Source organism: Thunnus albacares, chromosome 9 (genome assembly GCF_914725855.1).
Source record: "Thunnus albacares chromosome 9, fThuAlb1.1, whole genome shotgun sequence".
Lineage (NCBI taxonomy): Eukaryota > Metazoa > Chordata > Actinopteri > Scombriformes > Scombridae > Thunnus > Thunnus albacares.
In genome coordinates, this window is record NC_058114.1 from 26412769 (window position 1) to 26428832 (window position 16064).

General features: G+C 39.7%; 3 protein-coding genes across 9 annotated transcripts in view; 1 reads left to right on the forward strand and 2 right to left on the reverse strand.

The window, feature by feature from the left end:
• clocka (clock circadian regulator a) overlaps positions 1–7327 on the forward strand; it is a 32680-nt gene extending 25353 nt beyond the window's left edge. For all 5 annotated transcript variants that reach the window (XM_044362738.1, XM_044362737.1, XM_044362734.1 and 2 more), the window contains exon 23: positions 194–7327. In XM_044362738.1, coding sequence (XP_044218673.1) covers positions 194–448 — 255 coding nt within the window. In that variant the 3' untranslated portion in view covers positions 449–7327. The remainder of the gene's footprint in view (positions 1–193) is intronic.
• Positions 6606–11955, reverse strand: tmem165 (transmembrane protein 165). Of its 2 annotated transcripts, none has more exons than XM_044362743.1 (6): positions 11609–11955; positions 10962–11187; positions 10674–10849; positions 9254–9436; positions 9045–9150; positions 6606–8491 (listed from the first exon to the last, which is right to left on the reverse strand). In XM_044362743.1, exons 1-6 carry the CDS (start codon positions 11756–11758, stop codon positions 8415–8417), a joined length of 918 nt encoding a protein of 305 aa, XP_044218678.1. In that variant the 5' UTR covers positions 11759–11955; the 3' UTR covers positions 6606–8414. The 2 variants fall into 2 exon arrangements, with proteins under 2 accessions (XP_044218678.1, XP_044218677.1); XM_044362742.1 differs by having other exon boundaries at positions 10962–11190; positions 11609–11954.
• A 1156-nt stretch (positions 11956–13111) lies between these two features.
• Positions 13112–15846, reverse strand: srd5a3 (steroid 5 alpha-reductase 3). Of its 2 annotated transcripts, XM_044362740.1 has the most exons (6): positions 15732–15844; positions 15565–15641; positions 15244–15395; positions 14679–14864; positions 14471–14596; positions 13112–13409 (listed from the first exon to the last, which is right to left on the reverse strand). In XM_044362740.1, exons 1-6 carry the CDS (start codon positions 15786–15788, stop codon positions 13150–13152), a joined length of 858 nt encoding a protein of 285 aa, XP_044218675.1. In that variant the 5' UTR covers positions 15789–15844; the 3' UTR covers positions 13112–13149. The 2 variants fall into 2 exon arrangements, with proteins under 2 accessions (XP_044218675.1, XP_044218674.1); XM_044362739.1 differs by having other exon boundaries at positions 15565–15846.
• Positions 15847–16064: the final 218 nt, after the last annotated feature.

Consider the following 16064-nt stretch of genomic DNA (forward strand, 5'->3'; position numbering starts at 1 on the left):
ATAGCAGCCACAGTGATTGTGAGGGGGTTGGTATCATGTGATAAAGTGAACCAACAGGGTCACAATTTTAAATGTCAAAACCAAAATGTTGCCTTGTTAGTTAAAGTTAAATATTGACTTTATGGCTCAACAGGTTAAATATAAAATCCCTCCTGACATCCAGCTAATCCTAATTTTTCACTTGATGCTTAAGGCGCCACGGCTGCTTCATGGAAACCAGTCCACCCAGTTGATCCTGCAGGCAGCGTTCCCTTTGCAGCAGCAGGGTGCCTTCACTGCCACACCCCAACAGCAGCAGCAACAGTTACAACAGCAACAACAGTTACAACAACAACATCAACAACAACAGAAGCAGTTACAACAGCAGAAACAGCAACTTCAGCAACAGCAACTAGCTCCTCACAGGGCAGATAGTCTGTCTGATCGCTCTGCTGCGCAGCCACAGTAGCTGGCTGAAGCCAATCAGAAGTGGAGTGAGCCAAACCCAGGTGTGGTTGTCTTTATGACAGGGGGGGTCTCATGAGGAGTTCTGCTGAAAGTGCAGTACTGACACCATGCCTCAGAGGCTGAGGAGTGGTTGGATGGTCCCTCACAAGGACCTTTTGCTGGTTGCACTGAACTCCTGAGCACAGACTGCTGCAGAGAACCCAAGACTGGGCTCTCTGTGGTTCTGGCAGTCGGCTTTGGCTCTGGGTTGAAACCTTTTTCTCCATGAAAACAGGGAGCTACATTCCCTGTAATGGACTCCCCCTCACACCCCTTGTGTGTTTAGTGTGTGTGTGCGTGCGTGTGCGTGTGTGCGTGTGTGTGCGTGCGCTCTAGTCACCCTCACAGGACTATTTTATGCAGAGCTCTCCAGTTAATTCAGTGGGGCTTCTCTCCGAGTTTCAAGGACGTCCTGCAACAGCCAACGGGTTGTTTGTTTTGGATGTTTTCTCCTATTCTTGTTTTTCATGTAAAAATAATTATGGGTCAGAAAATATTTTTAAGAATGTGGTGTAGATTGAACTTTTACTGTACAGAACATCATGTGTAATATATTCTGTAAATATACTGAAAAAGAAAGAACTAATATTTTATATGATGCATGAAATGAAATGCATAGTCTGTTATTTGCAGCTTTGAATATGCTTTTTTTCTAGTATTCTAAGAAAAAAAGATCTTAAAATGCTCAGTGGCTGATATTTTCACAGACTTCCTTTCTCCTAGGGGATGTGTTTGTTTGTGTGTCTGCATAGCAGACAATGCTGATGCTGCTTGTTGTGTCACAGTTTGTTTAATCCTTGACCCATATTTTCACAAAATTGTCAAAATGATAGACAAATGTTTTAAAGTATTTTTAAGCTTTTTAAGAAGTGCTTAAAATCCGCACACTTAAACACAACATGAGTCAGTTATTGTGAATGAAATGAAGACTACCAAGGTTAAGCTAAATGTATGCAACAGAGTAAGATTTGCCAACACATCTCCCTTTATATCCTTATTTTCTTCACTTTTAGCACTTCTGCCAAGATCCCTTTATTTCACAGCCGTTCACATCACCTGTATGCTCCACCTATAAACATGCATACCTTAAAATATATTGAAATTTTGAAAACCAGACATGTTAACCATTTTTCAAACTAAGCTCGAGTGAAAGGATTTGTGCTAGCATAGGGCCAATCAGATGATTTCTTCACTGGGTCATCAGAGCAACCCAGACGTCCTCTTCCCTCCAGTTCTTTCTGAGGGACTCCCAGCTGCTCCTGTACAAGCTGCAAGAGTTCCAAACCACCTTAAGTAGCTCTTGGAGAAGCAATGGTGCCCCCATATCTTGTGATTTCCATCAGGGAGGGTGAGGCCAGTCAACCAGCAGAGACTTCATTTAATTTTTAATAATCCTTATATCTGCAAACTCATTCTTAGAGTTACTCGCCCGTGCTTGGTGGTCAGAATGAAATTCATCTGGCAAGTGAGAGCTTTGCTTTGTGGTTCTCCATACTGCAATAAAGCAGCCATCTCAATGAAGCTAATAACATCAAAAACTTTTTCATGGATTCACTTACCTTTTTCTGATTGCAAGGAAGTAAAAACCTGCTTTGCTATTTAGTCATCAGAACAGAATCCATCATCCATTAATCTTTTCATTTAAAACAGAGAGTTTCCTGAACAGATCAGGAAACCATTGTCTTAGTTGGAACATACCTCTTCTGTTTTTAACTGGAGACAGTCTCATCCCTGCCGTCTGATGAATAAAAAGTCTGTTCTTAAACTCAAGACAACATTTAGGAGATCACAATCTCACTGCAGACAGAGACCTCCACCGAGTTCCCCGTCAGACCCTCGAGACATTTACCAGGCTCGCCTGGCAGCTTCACCACCATCTGACCTAATTCACCGCCAGATGGTAACAAGCTGACAGCTCAGCCCATTCTTCATCTGTGTGAAGTGACGGGCTGAGCTTGACACACGGCCACAGGTCTGGTGAAATGCCTACAGTAGTCGCTCTTCGACCTTTCGGTGTCTGGTGGTGCACTGTGCATCATGGGAAACCCGTCTAACCCAGAAATCCAGTAACGTCTGACATTTCTGTTCACATTATGGAGGTTATTCCTCTTTATCACACCGTTCTAGGTGTTCAGAGAGCACGTTTAGCTTCATACACACAAAACAACAATGAAGTTTTTCCTTTTTACTGCAGTACGTAGTCATATTGAGACAGTTTGTTCCATCCATCAGTCAGCTGCAAACTTGTGACTACTCCCACACTCACATGGTGTTCCTCATCCTGCAGAACTCTTGAGTAGGAGTACTGTGTGTCGAGGTGCGGCCAACTCAATCTAGTTGGTACCTTGCGCCTTGCGAAGGGGGGGGGTGGGGGGGATGGACGTGTGTGTGTGTGTGGTGAAAATCTCCATTCATGGACATGTTTTCTGTTAATGTGGTCACAAGGGTTTCCTCTTCTGTTGAACTCATTTTAAAACATGCCAACAGGCCCTCCTCATGAAATTTATTTTAAGAAGTGCCAGCAATAGCCCTTCATGCCAAAAACAAGCAGTTGGCAGTATTCACAACCATGCTGTACTATTGAAAATGTTAATGCAGTCTTTCAAAAACCAACCTTAAGAGTGCTTTGTGAATAGAAAGGTGACGTCGCACCTGAATGACATTTGGACACTTTGACAGAAATAGCAGCTGTAAATGATGTCCAGTCACTGCTATAATCAGCCATCAGGTGTTATTTTAGTCTGCTCTTGATCCGTGTCTCATTGAGTTGTCTTTCCCCCCCCCTATGAAGACACTTAGCCAGTCTGCGCAGAATTGTATTCAACTGCAAATCAATCATAATCTTCATGTTCAGTTTGAAGCACTTAAAGAGAAAAACATTATTCATTCACTGTGCAAAATGGGAGTGATGCATCACACGAGTCGCGCTTGGTTTAAGCCAAGTCTTAAGTAGCAGTGGAGAAATGCCAGTTATAACCCTCATTTGCTGCTTACTGATTTGGTTTATTAGACCCATGAGTTGGCACACACAGATACCTCTTCTAACAGTGGCTCAGTTTTTCAGGGAAGAAATTAATTATCTGTCACATGTCATCTTTTAGCCTTAATTACCACCTTTTGTTTATAATGTTTCATTTTAACGCCGAGGTTGTCGCTTCTTAATTGACTTCCACTCGGCTGGCTGCTTGCAGGCCAATAACCTCCCTAATGAGACAAGTAGGAAAAAAACTGCACTTGTTTTATGTTGAATGTGGTTTTACTGGATGTCGCACTTAAAATGTCATCTCAAATGATTAGTAAGTGGGGCGGATACTTAATTAGGAGATTGTTCCCAATATGTAATATTAAGATTCATTAATTCTTGTTTGGCTGGCAGCGTATTTATGTAATTGGTGTTATTTTTATAAAAATTGGTTGTGACGTTGCCTTTGAGTTTTGTGGACTGGATTTGTCATTTTATATCTAACTGGTCATGTTATGATACAGGCCTATGTGAAGTGTGCAGTTCCTATTGGAGCTGTTGTCAACCTACATTATAGTCGGATGCGTGCTATAACCAGCATCAGTGTTACATCATGTTGTGGTACATCCACAACCATATTCATTCATTCTCTCATTCATTTTTTCAAATTACAGTAACGACCTTTTACGACACACTCGAGGAGGTGGAGCGTGTCGTCCACTAATTGGAAGATCGATGGTTTGATTCCGGGCTCCTCCGGTCCGCATTTGGAAGTGTCATTGGGCAAGATACTGAACCCCAAATTGCTCCTGATGGCTGTGCTATCAGTGTGTGAATGTGTGTGAATGATTAGATTCCCTCTGATGGTATGAATGGGTGAAAATGACTCGTAGTGTAAAATGCACTTTGAGTGGTCGGAAGACTAGAAAGGCGCTATACAAGTACAGTCCATTTACCATTTACTCCCCTCAATCCCTCCCTCTCCTATAAAATATGTTGTGGTGCTACAGCACATATCAATATTTGAATATGACACTCAACAATTTTGATCCTGTCCCACAAACTGGTAGAGTGGACCTGGCCCTGTGTCATATAAGTGGTGCAATATACCTAAAAGAATGTAATTAAATATCATAAACACGAGTACTTTGCTTGATGGCTGTGGGAGACTTTGCACAATGTATGATAGGATGTGCAGTAAATAAGAGAAATGAATTATTTTTCTATTGCCAGAATAGACCTCATTGAGCTCACACACGACATCAAACTGAAGACATAAAAGTTCCAAATCAAGGTTTTAACTACATATGGAGGATCTAAACTAACTGTGACATACACACAAAGACTGTTGAACTTATTTCCCCCAGAAAGAGCTGGTTACATGTGAGTTTATGGTTATGCAAAGACTTGGTATCAAATTTTTATTTTCTCTTTTCACAAGCTGTGATTCAGTGTTAATATTGAATCTATACCTGCCAGTCAAGTTTTCCCTTCATGTTGGAAATTGACATCAACTTTTTAAAAAGCGACACAATGCTCAGTTTTGTTAACTGAATGCACAAAGTTCAATGACATCTTTGGCTCTTCAAGTTGTTGTATTTCCAAGTCACATGAGGGGAAATGTTTTGCATCCAAATAGACGGACACAGTGCATTGTGTTAAATGTTGTGTAGTTCTGATGTACACACTAGAAACTGAATGTCAGTGTGATCAGTGTTCTCTCTCCGCTTTCAGTTCATATTTGTGTGGCATTATTGTTTGGCTCGAGAAATTCACTGCCGCGGTGCACTTGACGGCAAAGCACACCTGATGTGATTAAAAGGCTTAGTTGCGTCCCGTCAGTGATGTCACAGCAGGTGTTTAGGTGGACATAACACCAGCTATGACCATCCCCGATTCAGTTATGGCCAGAAGTGCAAGATGCTTTAACTGCCCAGATAATACGGCTGGGTATTGTTAGAAATTTTTGGTACTACTTTCTAATTATTATTAAGTCAATAAATAATTTACTAACACTTTATAAATCATTAATAAGCCATTAATGAGAACGACTTTTGGGTTGCCAGGCTGTGAAAACAGACTAAAAAAGTGCTGCAGAGAAGTCTGGACCAAAAAAACCATCTTATTAACACTTAAACCTGCAGACTTGATTTAAACCCTTTTTCAATGACTTACTAACATTTATATCTGCAAACCTGATACCTTATTAAACAAAAAATACAAATATATTAATAAATTACTAACATTAGTAACTGCATTATTATTAAATTGAAGGGTAAACATCATTTTTCACAACCTGGTGCCTCCACTTTCTCTCATAGGGCTACGACTAATGATTATTTTCATTGTTGATTAATCTGATGCTTATTTTCTCATAAATCACATAAAATATACAATATAAAACAAAGGAGAAAAGCAGTAAATCCTCATGTTTGAGAAGCTGGAATCAGTGAGTGCTTTGCATTGCTATTTCAGAAATTACTGTTTATCAATAATCAAAATAGTTACATTAATTTTCTGTCGATTAACTACTTGTTTCCACATTAGTAAATCAGTTATTAATAAAGCCATTAGTTGTAACTTAAAACTCCTTTATAAAGCACGCCTTAATAGAAAGTGGTACCACATTTTTAATACCATTGCCAGTACAATCAGTGATCTTCAATATCAAAACCAGAATATTCTGCTCCAACATATTAAGATGTTTACTTTCTTAATATGAAGAAGAAGAATTGAGGATTAATTTTGAATTCTTCACTACTGCCACCTGCTGTTCCATTTTACATCAAACACCATTTTTAGGCTCTTTGACCACAAATAAACTTGGATCTGACATTCGCTTCTTAGAAATGATGTGAAATAGCCTCACTGAGGCGTGTCTGGCACAGTAAATCATGAATTATGCCATTATAAACTCATGCACATGTGTGAGCCTACAAGTGTGCTGCCCTGCATTGAATTTCTTGAGCTAAATCATTCATAAATTTAAACATAACATTACCTTTTAAGGCAAATGTATCAATCGTTTGCTCCCCTTAAATTTCAAAATAAAACTGTATGAAATGTCTGTGGTGTTATGTTGAATATAGCTGCCATTTGTGTTCGATATCCAAGATGTGACCATTATTGCTGAAGTACAAAATGATTACGTTAGAAATCAAACAACACATGATTTTTTTTTTATTGAGCATTTTAGATTTATAGGCATTTCAACTGATCTGTATCACAAACAGAATTCTGATGTATTTCACAGCTGGGCACAGCCTGTCAAATATTGACAATGCGGCTTTAGCCTGTTCACTTAAAAAAATATTTCCATTCCGTGTTTATATTGACCTCTCCCCCCCCCCCCTTCTGTGTTTAAAGTACATACGCTTAAAAAGGAAAGAGAAATGAAGCTAAATAAATAGATACTGCTTAAATAAAAGATGAAAGTGTTGAGGTGTCACTGCTGTAGCTACACCAGAGCTGCTTACGGCAAAAAGGAGTGACATATGTGATTCTGTACCGGATGTAGTCAAGTTTACATTCTGTCACATTGATTTAGTGATTTGGCGCCAGTAACAAATGGAGAAACGAGGTTTATACTGGAAATGGCTTAGGTAGATCACTGAGGAAGATTTAACCTGTGTGGGAGAATCTGTGAGGTGATTTACTGGCCTTTTTTTCAACCTGATCCATGCTGTGTTCACAATCGGCACCGAAAGGGAGGAAATTTAATGAGCCACAGCTTTGGCAGTGACTGAATATCTCCCATATATGACTAGCATTTTGAAGAGATGCACATAAGCTATGGATAAGCTGTGGTATAGCTCTCTGCTCAAGTATAGCAACACCTGGACAGATGTTGTAGTGGTTCAGGTCTCTATCGCCTTTAAATAAACAAACTTCTATGTATCGCCAGTGGAACAGAGGAATAACTAAGGGAAATATTTTGATTATGTCTCTGCCTCAAATAAAATCTCAACTTAAATCAGATCACAAAAAAATATCAATTATGTGCTGTTGGTTTGTTTTCAGTTACAAATACGGGTTTTTTTTCTATTGGGAAAATCACATCTTAAGTAAAGTAGGCCCACTTCTTAAGATTTTTATGTGCTGTAACAAAAAGTGTCATCAGAGAGGAAGGTGGAATAAACAGCTGTGTACTACCAGACTCAACAGCTGTATGCTGGAGGAAACTGGCAGCTCCGTCTACTGTTAGTATTCTGTCAAGTCAAGTCACCTGACAGCACCTGGGTTCATGTTAAATAAGCAAAAATCAACAGCTCAACATTTAAAAAGAAAAATAAAAAAAAGGCAAAGAAAGGACATTTGAAACTGACTCAGTGTGTGGGAAGTACTGCATGTCAGGAGGTTTTGTTTCTGAGAAACAGAGCTTCTAAGTTGTGTCGGAGGGCAGCGATCAGAAACAATCCAGGTCCTCTTTCTCTCACACACCTTGTGATGAGATTACAGCTCTTCTAGAGTCACGATCCTGCCCCCCCCCCCCCCCCCTCCTCCTCTCCTAACTAGCCTCTGCTCCACTAGTCGATGTGATTCAACAGATTTTTCTCAGAGGATTTCTGAAAAGTTGAAACATGTTCCTGGGGTTTTCTGGTCCAAGCTAAATGTTTATCTTGATAGTACAATTTAAAGACATTTCACTAAATATAAAACATTGATTATTTTGTTAGCATTCAACAGCTACACCTCCCATGAGTCTCTGACTGTGTGCTATAGGTTAAGACTCCTGGGAAAGGTTGTTGAACGCTATGAAGATAATTTATATGAGTGTTCACCCTCAGGCTTACAGGCTGTAGTGGAACCGAGGCTTTCTGGGAAAAGAGGATAGGACTTAAGCTGTATGTTAAGCAGGTCACACTTTCTGTTGGACACACACAGAGTCAAAACTACAGTCTCTCTACAGCAACTAAATCAAATTTTACACTTATGTACAGCGTGAACCTGAAAGTCTTTCATCCCATTATAATCCAGCGTCTGGTTTGATGAAGAGGGCAGAGAAGGCAAACGCCAGAAAAACAATCCCTCCAATGATTGTAACTAAGGAAGCAAAAGGAAAAAAAGTTGTTTAGTTATGCTGTGGTTTTTAAGATGAAAAAAAAACAAAACAATGTATATGTACTTTGTTAGAGAGATAAAGGAAAGATTAAATGTACATTCTTTTACATTTGTTCCTAAAATCCAGTAAAGAAAACAAGAAAAACCCACATCTGATTCACACATCTCACACCACTGATTTGTTCTAATTCATGTGATAAATCTTTGTCAATCGTGACTGATCCTCAACTCAATGTGGTTTCCAGACTATCTGTCTCACTAAATATAAACACTCCAACAATCTTAATAATGCTGGAACAGATTTATATTAATAACATGTTGGAGGGGTTACATCTCCAGTAGGAGCTGGAGGAAATTACATTAAAATGAGCTGCTCTGGTCGCCCTGTTTCTGCCACGACACGCACCAGGATACGTGATGTGAGAATGAATGAATGGATGGATAATAATATCAAGTGCAGGCAAATTAAATTATTAGCTTTAAAGGTTGTAATGATGAAAATAGATGTATTAGAAGAAGAAAAACATCATCTCACCTGTTCTGACAGAAATTTTCTGGGCGATCATTCTCCCTCCTATCACAGCCAGTCCTGTGCACAAACAGTGTCCAAGTGTACCACCCACAGCAACTCCAAATGGATCCTGGAAATTTTTATAAAAGTACATTTTATGTTAATGCTAAAGAATATTAAACACTGCTACTCAATATTTAGTTTTAGAGAGAGAGAATAAATGTCTAACAAACCTCCCGGGCAGCTAGAATAATGGTGGTCAGCTGAGAGCGGTCCCCCCACTCTGCCAGGAAGGTGAGTGTGAAGGCCTGGATGAAGATGGGTGAGATGAAGCTGTGCCACTTTCTCTGAGGCAGAGCAGTACCTGATCCAGCCTCCACATCTGGAGCCCCGTTAACCAGCTTCGCCCGCTGGAGCTGCACACATACAACAAGAGATGTAAACGATTTTTTATTGAAACACCATCTTAGATTTGACCACAGGTTTGACTAGTCATGATATTTGATATTTTTGATCCAATCTACAGTATAGTATGTGCTTCAACAGCTGCTCTTCTCTCACTGCTTGTAATGGTGCCATTTCAGATAAGCATAAGGTAGAGAGATATGGCCCCCTGTAACAGGTAGAATTCCCAAGATAATGAGAAGCATTTATGACTGCGGATCAGTCGGTCAGGTCGAGTGACGTAAGGCAGATTCCCTGGGAAACCATGATAATAATCTGGCAGCATGTAAAACAGTAAAACCTCCATGCTTCCACGTAAACAAAATGGCTTTAACATGACTCCAATCTTCAAAAAGTCACCATTCTTCTCAAAAGTCCACCACTCACAAATGTTTTTCTTATTGTTCCTTCAGTTGGATGTTTGAGCTTCACTGTGTAGAATGATGTCTGCGCAGAGTTTGACACTAGAAGACTGTTTTCTCATTCATCTGCTGAAAGTGGAAAGTTTCTCTGTGCTCGCTGAAAATCCGATTTTAAAGGGTGAGCCTATGAGCATGATTTGTGACATCACAACTAGTTTGGAGCCAATCCTGGTTCAGTATGCAACTTACACAAGTGTGATGTGAAAACTTGAAACCTTAACCCCCCAAAACTGAGAATGGACTTTACAGTGAAGTAGGAGACATCTTGTGTCCAGCAGCTAAACTTCTGAAATGAAAATATATTTGCATATTCATTGATTCTGGAAATTTGTATTGAGGAAGGAGTAGATGTCATTTTAAGGATTTTAACGACATCTTTGAACAACAATTTGTGTCTGATATGGTTTTTACCCAAAAAAGTGTTTCATATAAATCTTAAAGATTTATATGAAACACTGTACTTTGAACTTGCGAAATTCTTCTTGCCAGTATTTCCTCCTTGCCCATGCAGGTATCACCTTATCTTCCTCTGAGAAGAACCAACACATCTTTCCTGGTAGTAAAGTAATATGAACCATTTGTGTGTCGGTTGAGCATAAAAAAAGAAACAGTGCTACTTGTCAGAAACCGTACCCACATTGATGAATTCTCTATACATGCTTCAAATTATGTATGTTTAATCATCCATTAGGCATGATTAAACAACTTGTAGTCACACTGTAGTCATACCTGTTCTTCTCTAGGTTTTAAAAAAGTAAAAATTTAATGTTTGAACACTGAACTGTACCTCTTCATCCTTCTTCTTGATCTCTGCCTGCACCTCCTCCAGCTCCTCCTGGCCCTCATCTGGACTCATTCTCAGCCCCTCTCTCAGCATTCGTACACCAAAGATGGCAAACAGAGCGGTGGACACATAGTATGTGTAGATTCTAGGAATGATGGTGGTGGCGTAGCCAAACAGCACTGTGGGGTGAATGTGATGATTTCTTAATTATTCATAAGAAAAGTATGGAGGAATAACTCTTCATTACATGTATGTGCAAAAACCACTATATATATGTCCACCTCTACTAACCAGAAAGACATGTCATGACTCCCAGGGCCAGCATGGCGCCTACCAGCACGGTGAGGCGGTTGTAACGCATGGCCATGATAGCTGCAATGAAAAATGTCTTGTCTCCCAACTCAGATACAATGATAACGGAGAAAGAAGCCACAAAGGCATGGATGAAGCCCAGGTTCCCTTTGCTGGGGTCATCTTCAGAAACTGCTGGACCTACAGGATGGGGACTTGAGGCTTTCTGCTAAGAAAAGCAACATAGTAACAGTCAGGTAAGTCATACTGAGTTCATAATAACATTTAAACATGCACGTCTGTCCTGGCTGGTTCATTTTGTGGCTGCATGCTTGTGAAACATCACTGTAAATGTAATCACAACATTATGTCAGTATGACCCGGCAAAGCTGCCTCATGCTCTACATCCAATACATCCGCCATCTGATGCCACGTTTCCACCAAATATTTGCTTGGTCTGCGTTATCTTTTAAATGAAAGAGTAACTTTACAGTTGCCCGGAACACAATGTGATACGCCTCAGTTAGCATGTAGCGGCTAGCTCGGCGGCGCTAAAAGAGGAAGCGGCACCGCTAGCATTAAAAACTGCTTCCTATCGACGACGATAAAAAGTTTAATTGGTAATAAAATAAAGTATATGCTTGTACCTCTTGCGGAGGCTGCTCTTGGACAGGTTTCTGTTCCTCTGGAGAAGCAGCAACTCCGACCGACAACAACAACACGGCGGCGAGCGGAAGAAGGACGCACATCACATTTCTGTCAGTCCGTCCTTCTCCTCCGCCGACCATGACAGGCATTATTGCTTCTAAAACACCGACTAAAGACAGTATACGCGTTAATCTCTCTACAGCGAATCACTTTATATCATCGGCAACAAAGGTGGCTAACTTCATATTAGCAACCTGTGCAATTTGAGTGACTCCTCGCTAGCACACGTCACTATCACACCGACCGAGCCAACTCAACAGAAGAGGAAGTTAGAGGTCCAAACCAGAGTCGTGATTGGTCCGTCGAAAGAGTGACATAACATTGAAGGTTGACGTAGCACTGGACAGCTCGGTGATTGGTCAGTTTCATTGTCTATAACAATCCCATGCAAATGTGATGGAAAATGTGTTCAATGCCTGAAAGACATACGGGGAAAAAAAACTATGAAGTCCACATTACAGGTTGCCTCTCACCACTACAAGTTCGAAAATACACTAAATCAAAAGAACTTACGCTTCAAATGTATCAATAACCTTTAAAATGCAAACTGTACTAAGCTACTGACTGCATGTTTATTGACTGGTTGCAAAAAACTGACCACTTTACGTCTGAGTAATCTGTGTTGATTATTTCACAATATAGATTTAAATGCAGAAATGAATATGCTGGGCACACTCTTACAATGTACTTTTTTAAATTCAGTTTTCAGTTTGAGGTTATCAAATCAAATCAAAATCAATAACGTCGCCATCTAGTGGATTTTCCAAATCCTAATGTAGACTGCACATGTACAAAAAATACACAAAGCTTAAATAAATAGGTATACAGACAGTAATTAAAAATTACAGGCATTCTACCCCCTTACTCTGTTATGTTTTTATTGGTTACAATTGTAGTATTTATGTTATGTTACTTCATAGTCATATGTATCACAAAACAACTTCTCAATGTTTGTTCTATAGCAGGGCATTACTGCCATTATGAGAAATAAATATGTTTCTAACAATAATGAGAGAATTTTGTTGTTATAACAAAATAAATTGTGTGTCACAATATACTATTTATCTTATTATTATTATTATTATTATTATTAATTGCAAAATAACTTCATTTTAACAAAAAACTTCGAATTCTCTGATTTCTCTGTGTATTTAAAAGGACCTGGTTTATTAAAGCAACATTTCAAAGTTTCTGTTATAACAACATAATACTTATGAGTTATAACATAGATTGATATCTTATAAGAATAATAAATAATTTTTACACCTTGTACCTTGTACATGTAATGAACAAGTGATTTATATTGGCACTGCCTTACTTTACATTCATGCAAATACACATTCACATCAGGGAGTCATCTACAGCCAGTGTTGTGCTGTTGGCCTCTGTGCAGCTCCATTTGGTCAAGAGCACCTTATCAGTGAGTGACAATGACAGAAAGGTGAGTTTTACTGCCGTACTTCCTTTAGTTAACAGACATTCACAGCACAAAAGGTATAAATGCTTTTCTATGCCTTGGGTATGACTCATATTTGCTAGTGTAAAGGTCATGACAAAGCTGAGCTGCCAGCGCCTGGTTGAAGAGCACATAAAGGACAACAAGCCACCAGGTAAGAGAGAGGCCTCCAAAAACTAAGCTCAGTGAGACGTAGATCAGCAGCTCTGCAAAGTAATGCGGGCATGACACCAGCTCGAACCCGCCTCCCTCTGGCACTCTGTGAGCCAGTGTCTCCACTGCTCCTGCAAGATGTCACAAAAGACAACAAGACAAAATCACATCAGTTGTAACATAAACCGTCACTGGTTTAGAGTTAATACTAGACTTACATTCATCAGGTGACCAGAAACATGATTCCAAATGAATGCTAGAGTTGTTCAGTGTCTGTTGGATGTGTAAATAGTAACCGTTTCCTAACATTCTCACCATAATAAGTTTATAAAATAATGTCAATGTTTTCAGCTTGTTCTACTAACCCCAAGAACACCCCCCTACCCATCCCCCTTTGAAAAAAAATCAATGAATGCAGCTTCAATGGACCATGCTGTTTGTTCATTTCAGATTGAATGTCATGTATGCTCCTACTTCAGCCAAAGTTACTTCATTGTTGTGTGTTACAATGCAATTGTTTTTAAAAATCAATGTGCACTTTAAAAAGCTATCACCATGCAACAATAACACAACAATAAAAGCAAGACAAGATGTTCACTATGGATCACCTACAGTATTACAAGCACACTTGAATTCTCTGTAGTCTGTTTTGTATACCATCCTGAAAAGAATAGAAAGCAGTAGCAGTCTGGAAGGTAGAAAAACACCTACAGATACCCAATAATTAGAGTATACTTTGAAGAAATGGTTGGCAGTAATGTAGTATATGCAGAAACACTGGTATGGTCCTTTAAAGGACCAGTGTGTGGGATTTAGTGGCATCTAGCGGTGAGGTTGCAGACTGCAACCAACTGAATACACCTCCACTCATACTCCCCTTCCAAGCATGTAGGAGAACCTACAGTGGCTGCAAAAAATGTGAAAGGCCGTCTCTAGAGCCAGTGTTTGGTTTGTACATTCTGGGCTACTGTAGAAACATGGCGGTGCAACATGGTGGTCGCTGTGGAAGTATGTAGATATAAAGGGCTCATTCTAAGGCAACGAAAACATCACAATTCTTATTTTCAAGGGATTATACACTAACTTAAACAAACTTATGAATCTTATATTCCATTTCTGCCAAGTCTGTTCCACTAGATGCCACTAAATTAACACAATGATCCTTTAAGCTGAGAAAACTGCACATGTTTACCTGACTTTCCAGTGCGCAGTCTTGCCAGCAGGACCATAGACTGATGCTGCAGCAGTGAGGCCAAAATGAAAAGTGTGCCTCCAGCTACATGCAACCAGTTCAGCTGTGAGAGGAGAGGGCCAGTCCCTAGAAATAACAACACAAGCATCAATACCCCACAGTAGAATAAGTGGATATCAAATATAGAAAGGACTAGTATCAGTTTAACCTTTTCCCAGGCGATCTGAGCAGAGCACCGTCAACCCCAGTACGACATAATACCCCAGACCGAACACATATTGCACCAAATGCATGGCTCCATCAGAGAAAACACTGATGAACAGGCACTCCAGCAGCCTCCTGAGGGAGTGGACCCAGAGCAGCAGCAGCACCAGTAGAGTGGACAGCTGAGGGACTATAGACAGGACGAACATCACATACCAGTGTGCAGCAAACAGGAAAACACACGCTTTTAAGGCCACAGCTATTTAGTCATTCGGTCTATAAAAAGTCTAAAAATTGTGAAAAATGTTGATCACTGTTTCTCAAAGCCAAAGGTGACGTCCTCAAAAGACCAACTGTCCACAACCCAAAGATATTTAGTTCATAATCATAGATAAACCAGAAAATATTCGTATTTGAGAAGCTGAAATCAAAGAATTTGGACATTATTTCTTTAAAAATGACTCTAAACAATGAACTGGTTGTCAAAATAGTTGGTGATTCATTTTCTGTCGATCGACTAATCGTTGCATCTCTACAAGCTTTAGCAGAGCAGAGGGATGTTAGCCTACCTTGACTGTCTTCGTGTGGTACACCTGTCAACATGTCTAACATCCCAGTCAGCCATACTGGGTATGACTGATGCTGTAATATGAAGTTCAGGGATAAAGCCAGAAGAAGACCATTCCACCCAGTAGAGATGGCATAGAAGTGCCAGAACCATCTGAAAGAGGAAAAAGCTCAAGTTATGTCTGTGAAAATGCAGCTAAATTAGCACATATACGTTTAAGTTTTTCAGAGGTTAACAATGAAACTGAACCCTAAAATATATTAAGAATATATAAATGATATACAAGGGTTGCTATGTATATAAGGTACTAAGCAACAGTTACCTTTTGGGGACGTCAAACACTAACAATAAGTCGTCTCGTTTGAGGTTTTGTTTGGTTTTTCCGTACCGAATAAGATCCTGAAATAACACATAAAGACGAGATGTTTCATATTTCCTCGGCAGGTGTGTTGAGATCTTGTGTGCGACAAAAGCTACAAGGAAACATACAGACAGAAATGACCACAAAACATCAATAAAGCTAAAGCCCACTGAGCTCCAAATCATGTTTTAAGCTCAGCGCTGCAGTTTGTGTTCATTGTTTTGTGTCACACGGAAAAGAGACCGTCGGGTAAAAGGTGCAGAAGAGTTCCGGATGAAACTTCATGACAATGAATGTCAAGAAATTATTTAATTCTACTAATGTTATAAGTTGCAAGCTATTTGTGCAAAAAATATAGAATACACAGCATTCACGAGAAGAGCTTTTCACTCTGCATTCAGACAGTTAACAATCTGGCAAAATGGTGCAGCAGGTGGCAGCACTTGAATCTCATCTCAGGA

Excerpts from the sequence above, each read along its gene's own strand:
- tmem165 (XM_044362742.1), bottom strand. The coding sequence starts at position 11,758 with ATGCCTGTCATGGTCGGCGGAGGAGAAGGACGGACTGACAGAAATGTG. Across the intron at positions 11,191-11,608 it reads AAGAGCAGCCTCCGCAAGAG|CAGAAAGCCTCAAGTCCCCA; the intron begins GTACAAGCATAT and ends TGCTTTTCTTAG. Across the intron at positions 10,850-10,961 it reads AGTCATGACATGTCTTTCTG|TGCTGTTTGGCTACGCCACC; the intron begins GTTAGTAGAGGT and ends TTCACCCCACAG.
- srd5a3 (XM_044362739.1), bottom strand. The coding sequence starts at position 15,788 with ATGATTTGGAGCTCAGTGGGCTTTAGCTTTATTGATGTTTTGTGGTCA. Across the intron at positions 14,865-15,243 it reads ACCACACGAAGACAGTCAAG|TCCCTCAGCTGTCCACTCTA; the intron begins GTAGGCTAACAT and ends TCCTGTCTATAG. Across the intron at positions 14,597-14,678 it reads CTCAGATCGCCTGGGAAAAG|GGACTGGCCCTCTCCTCTCA; the intron begins GTTAAACTGATA and ends TGTTATTTCTAG.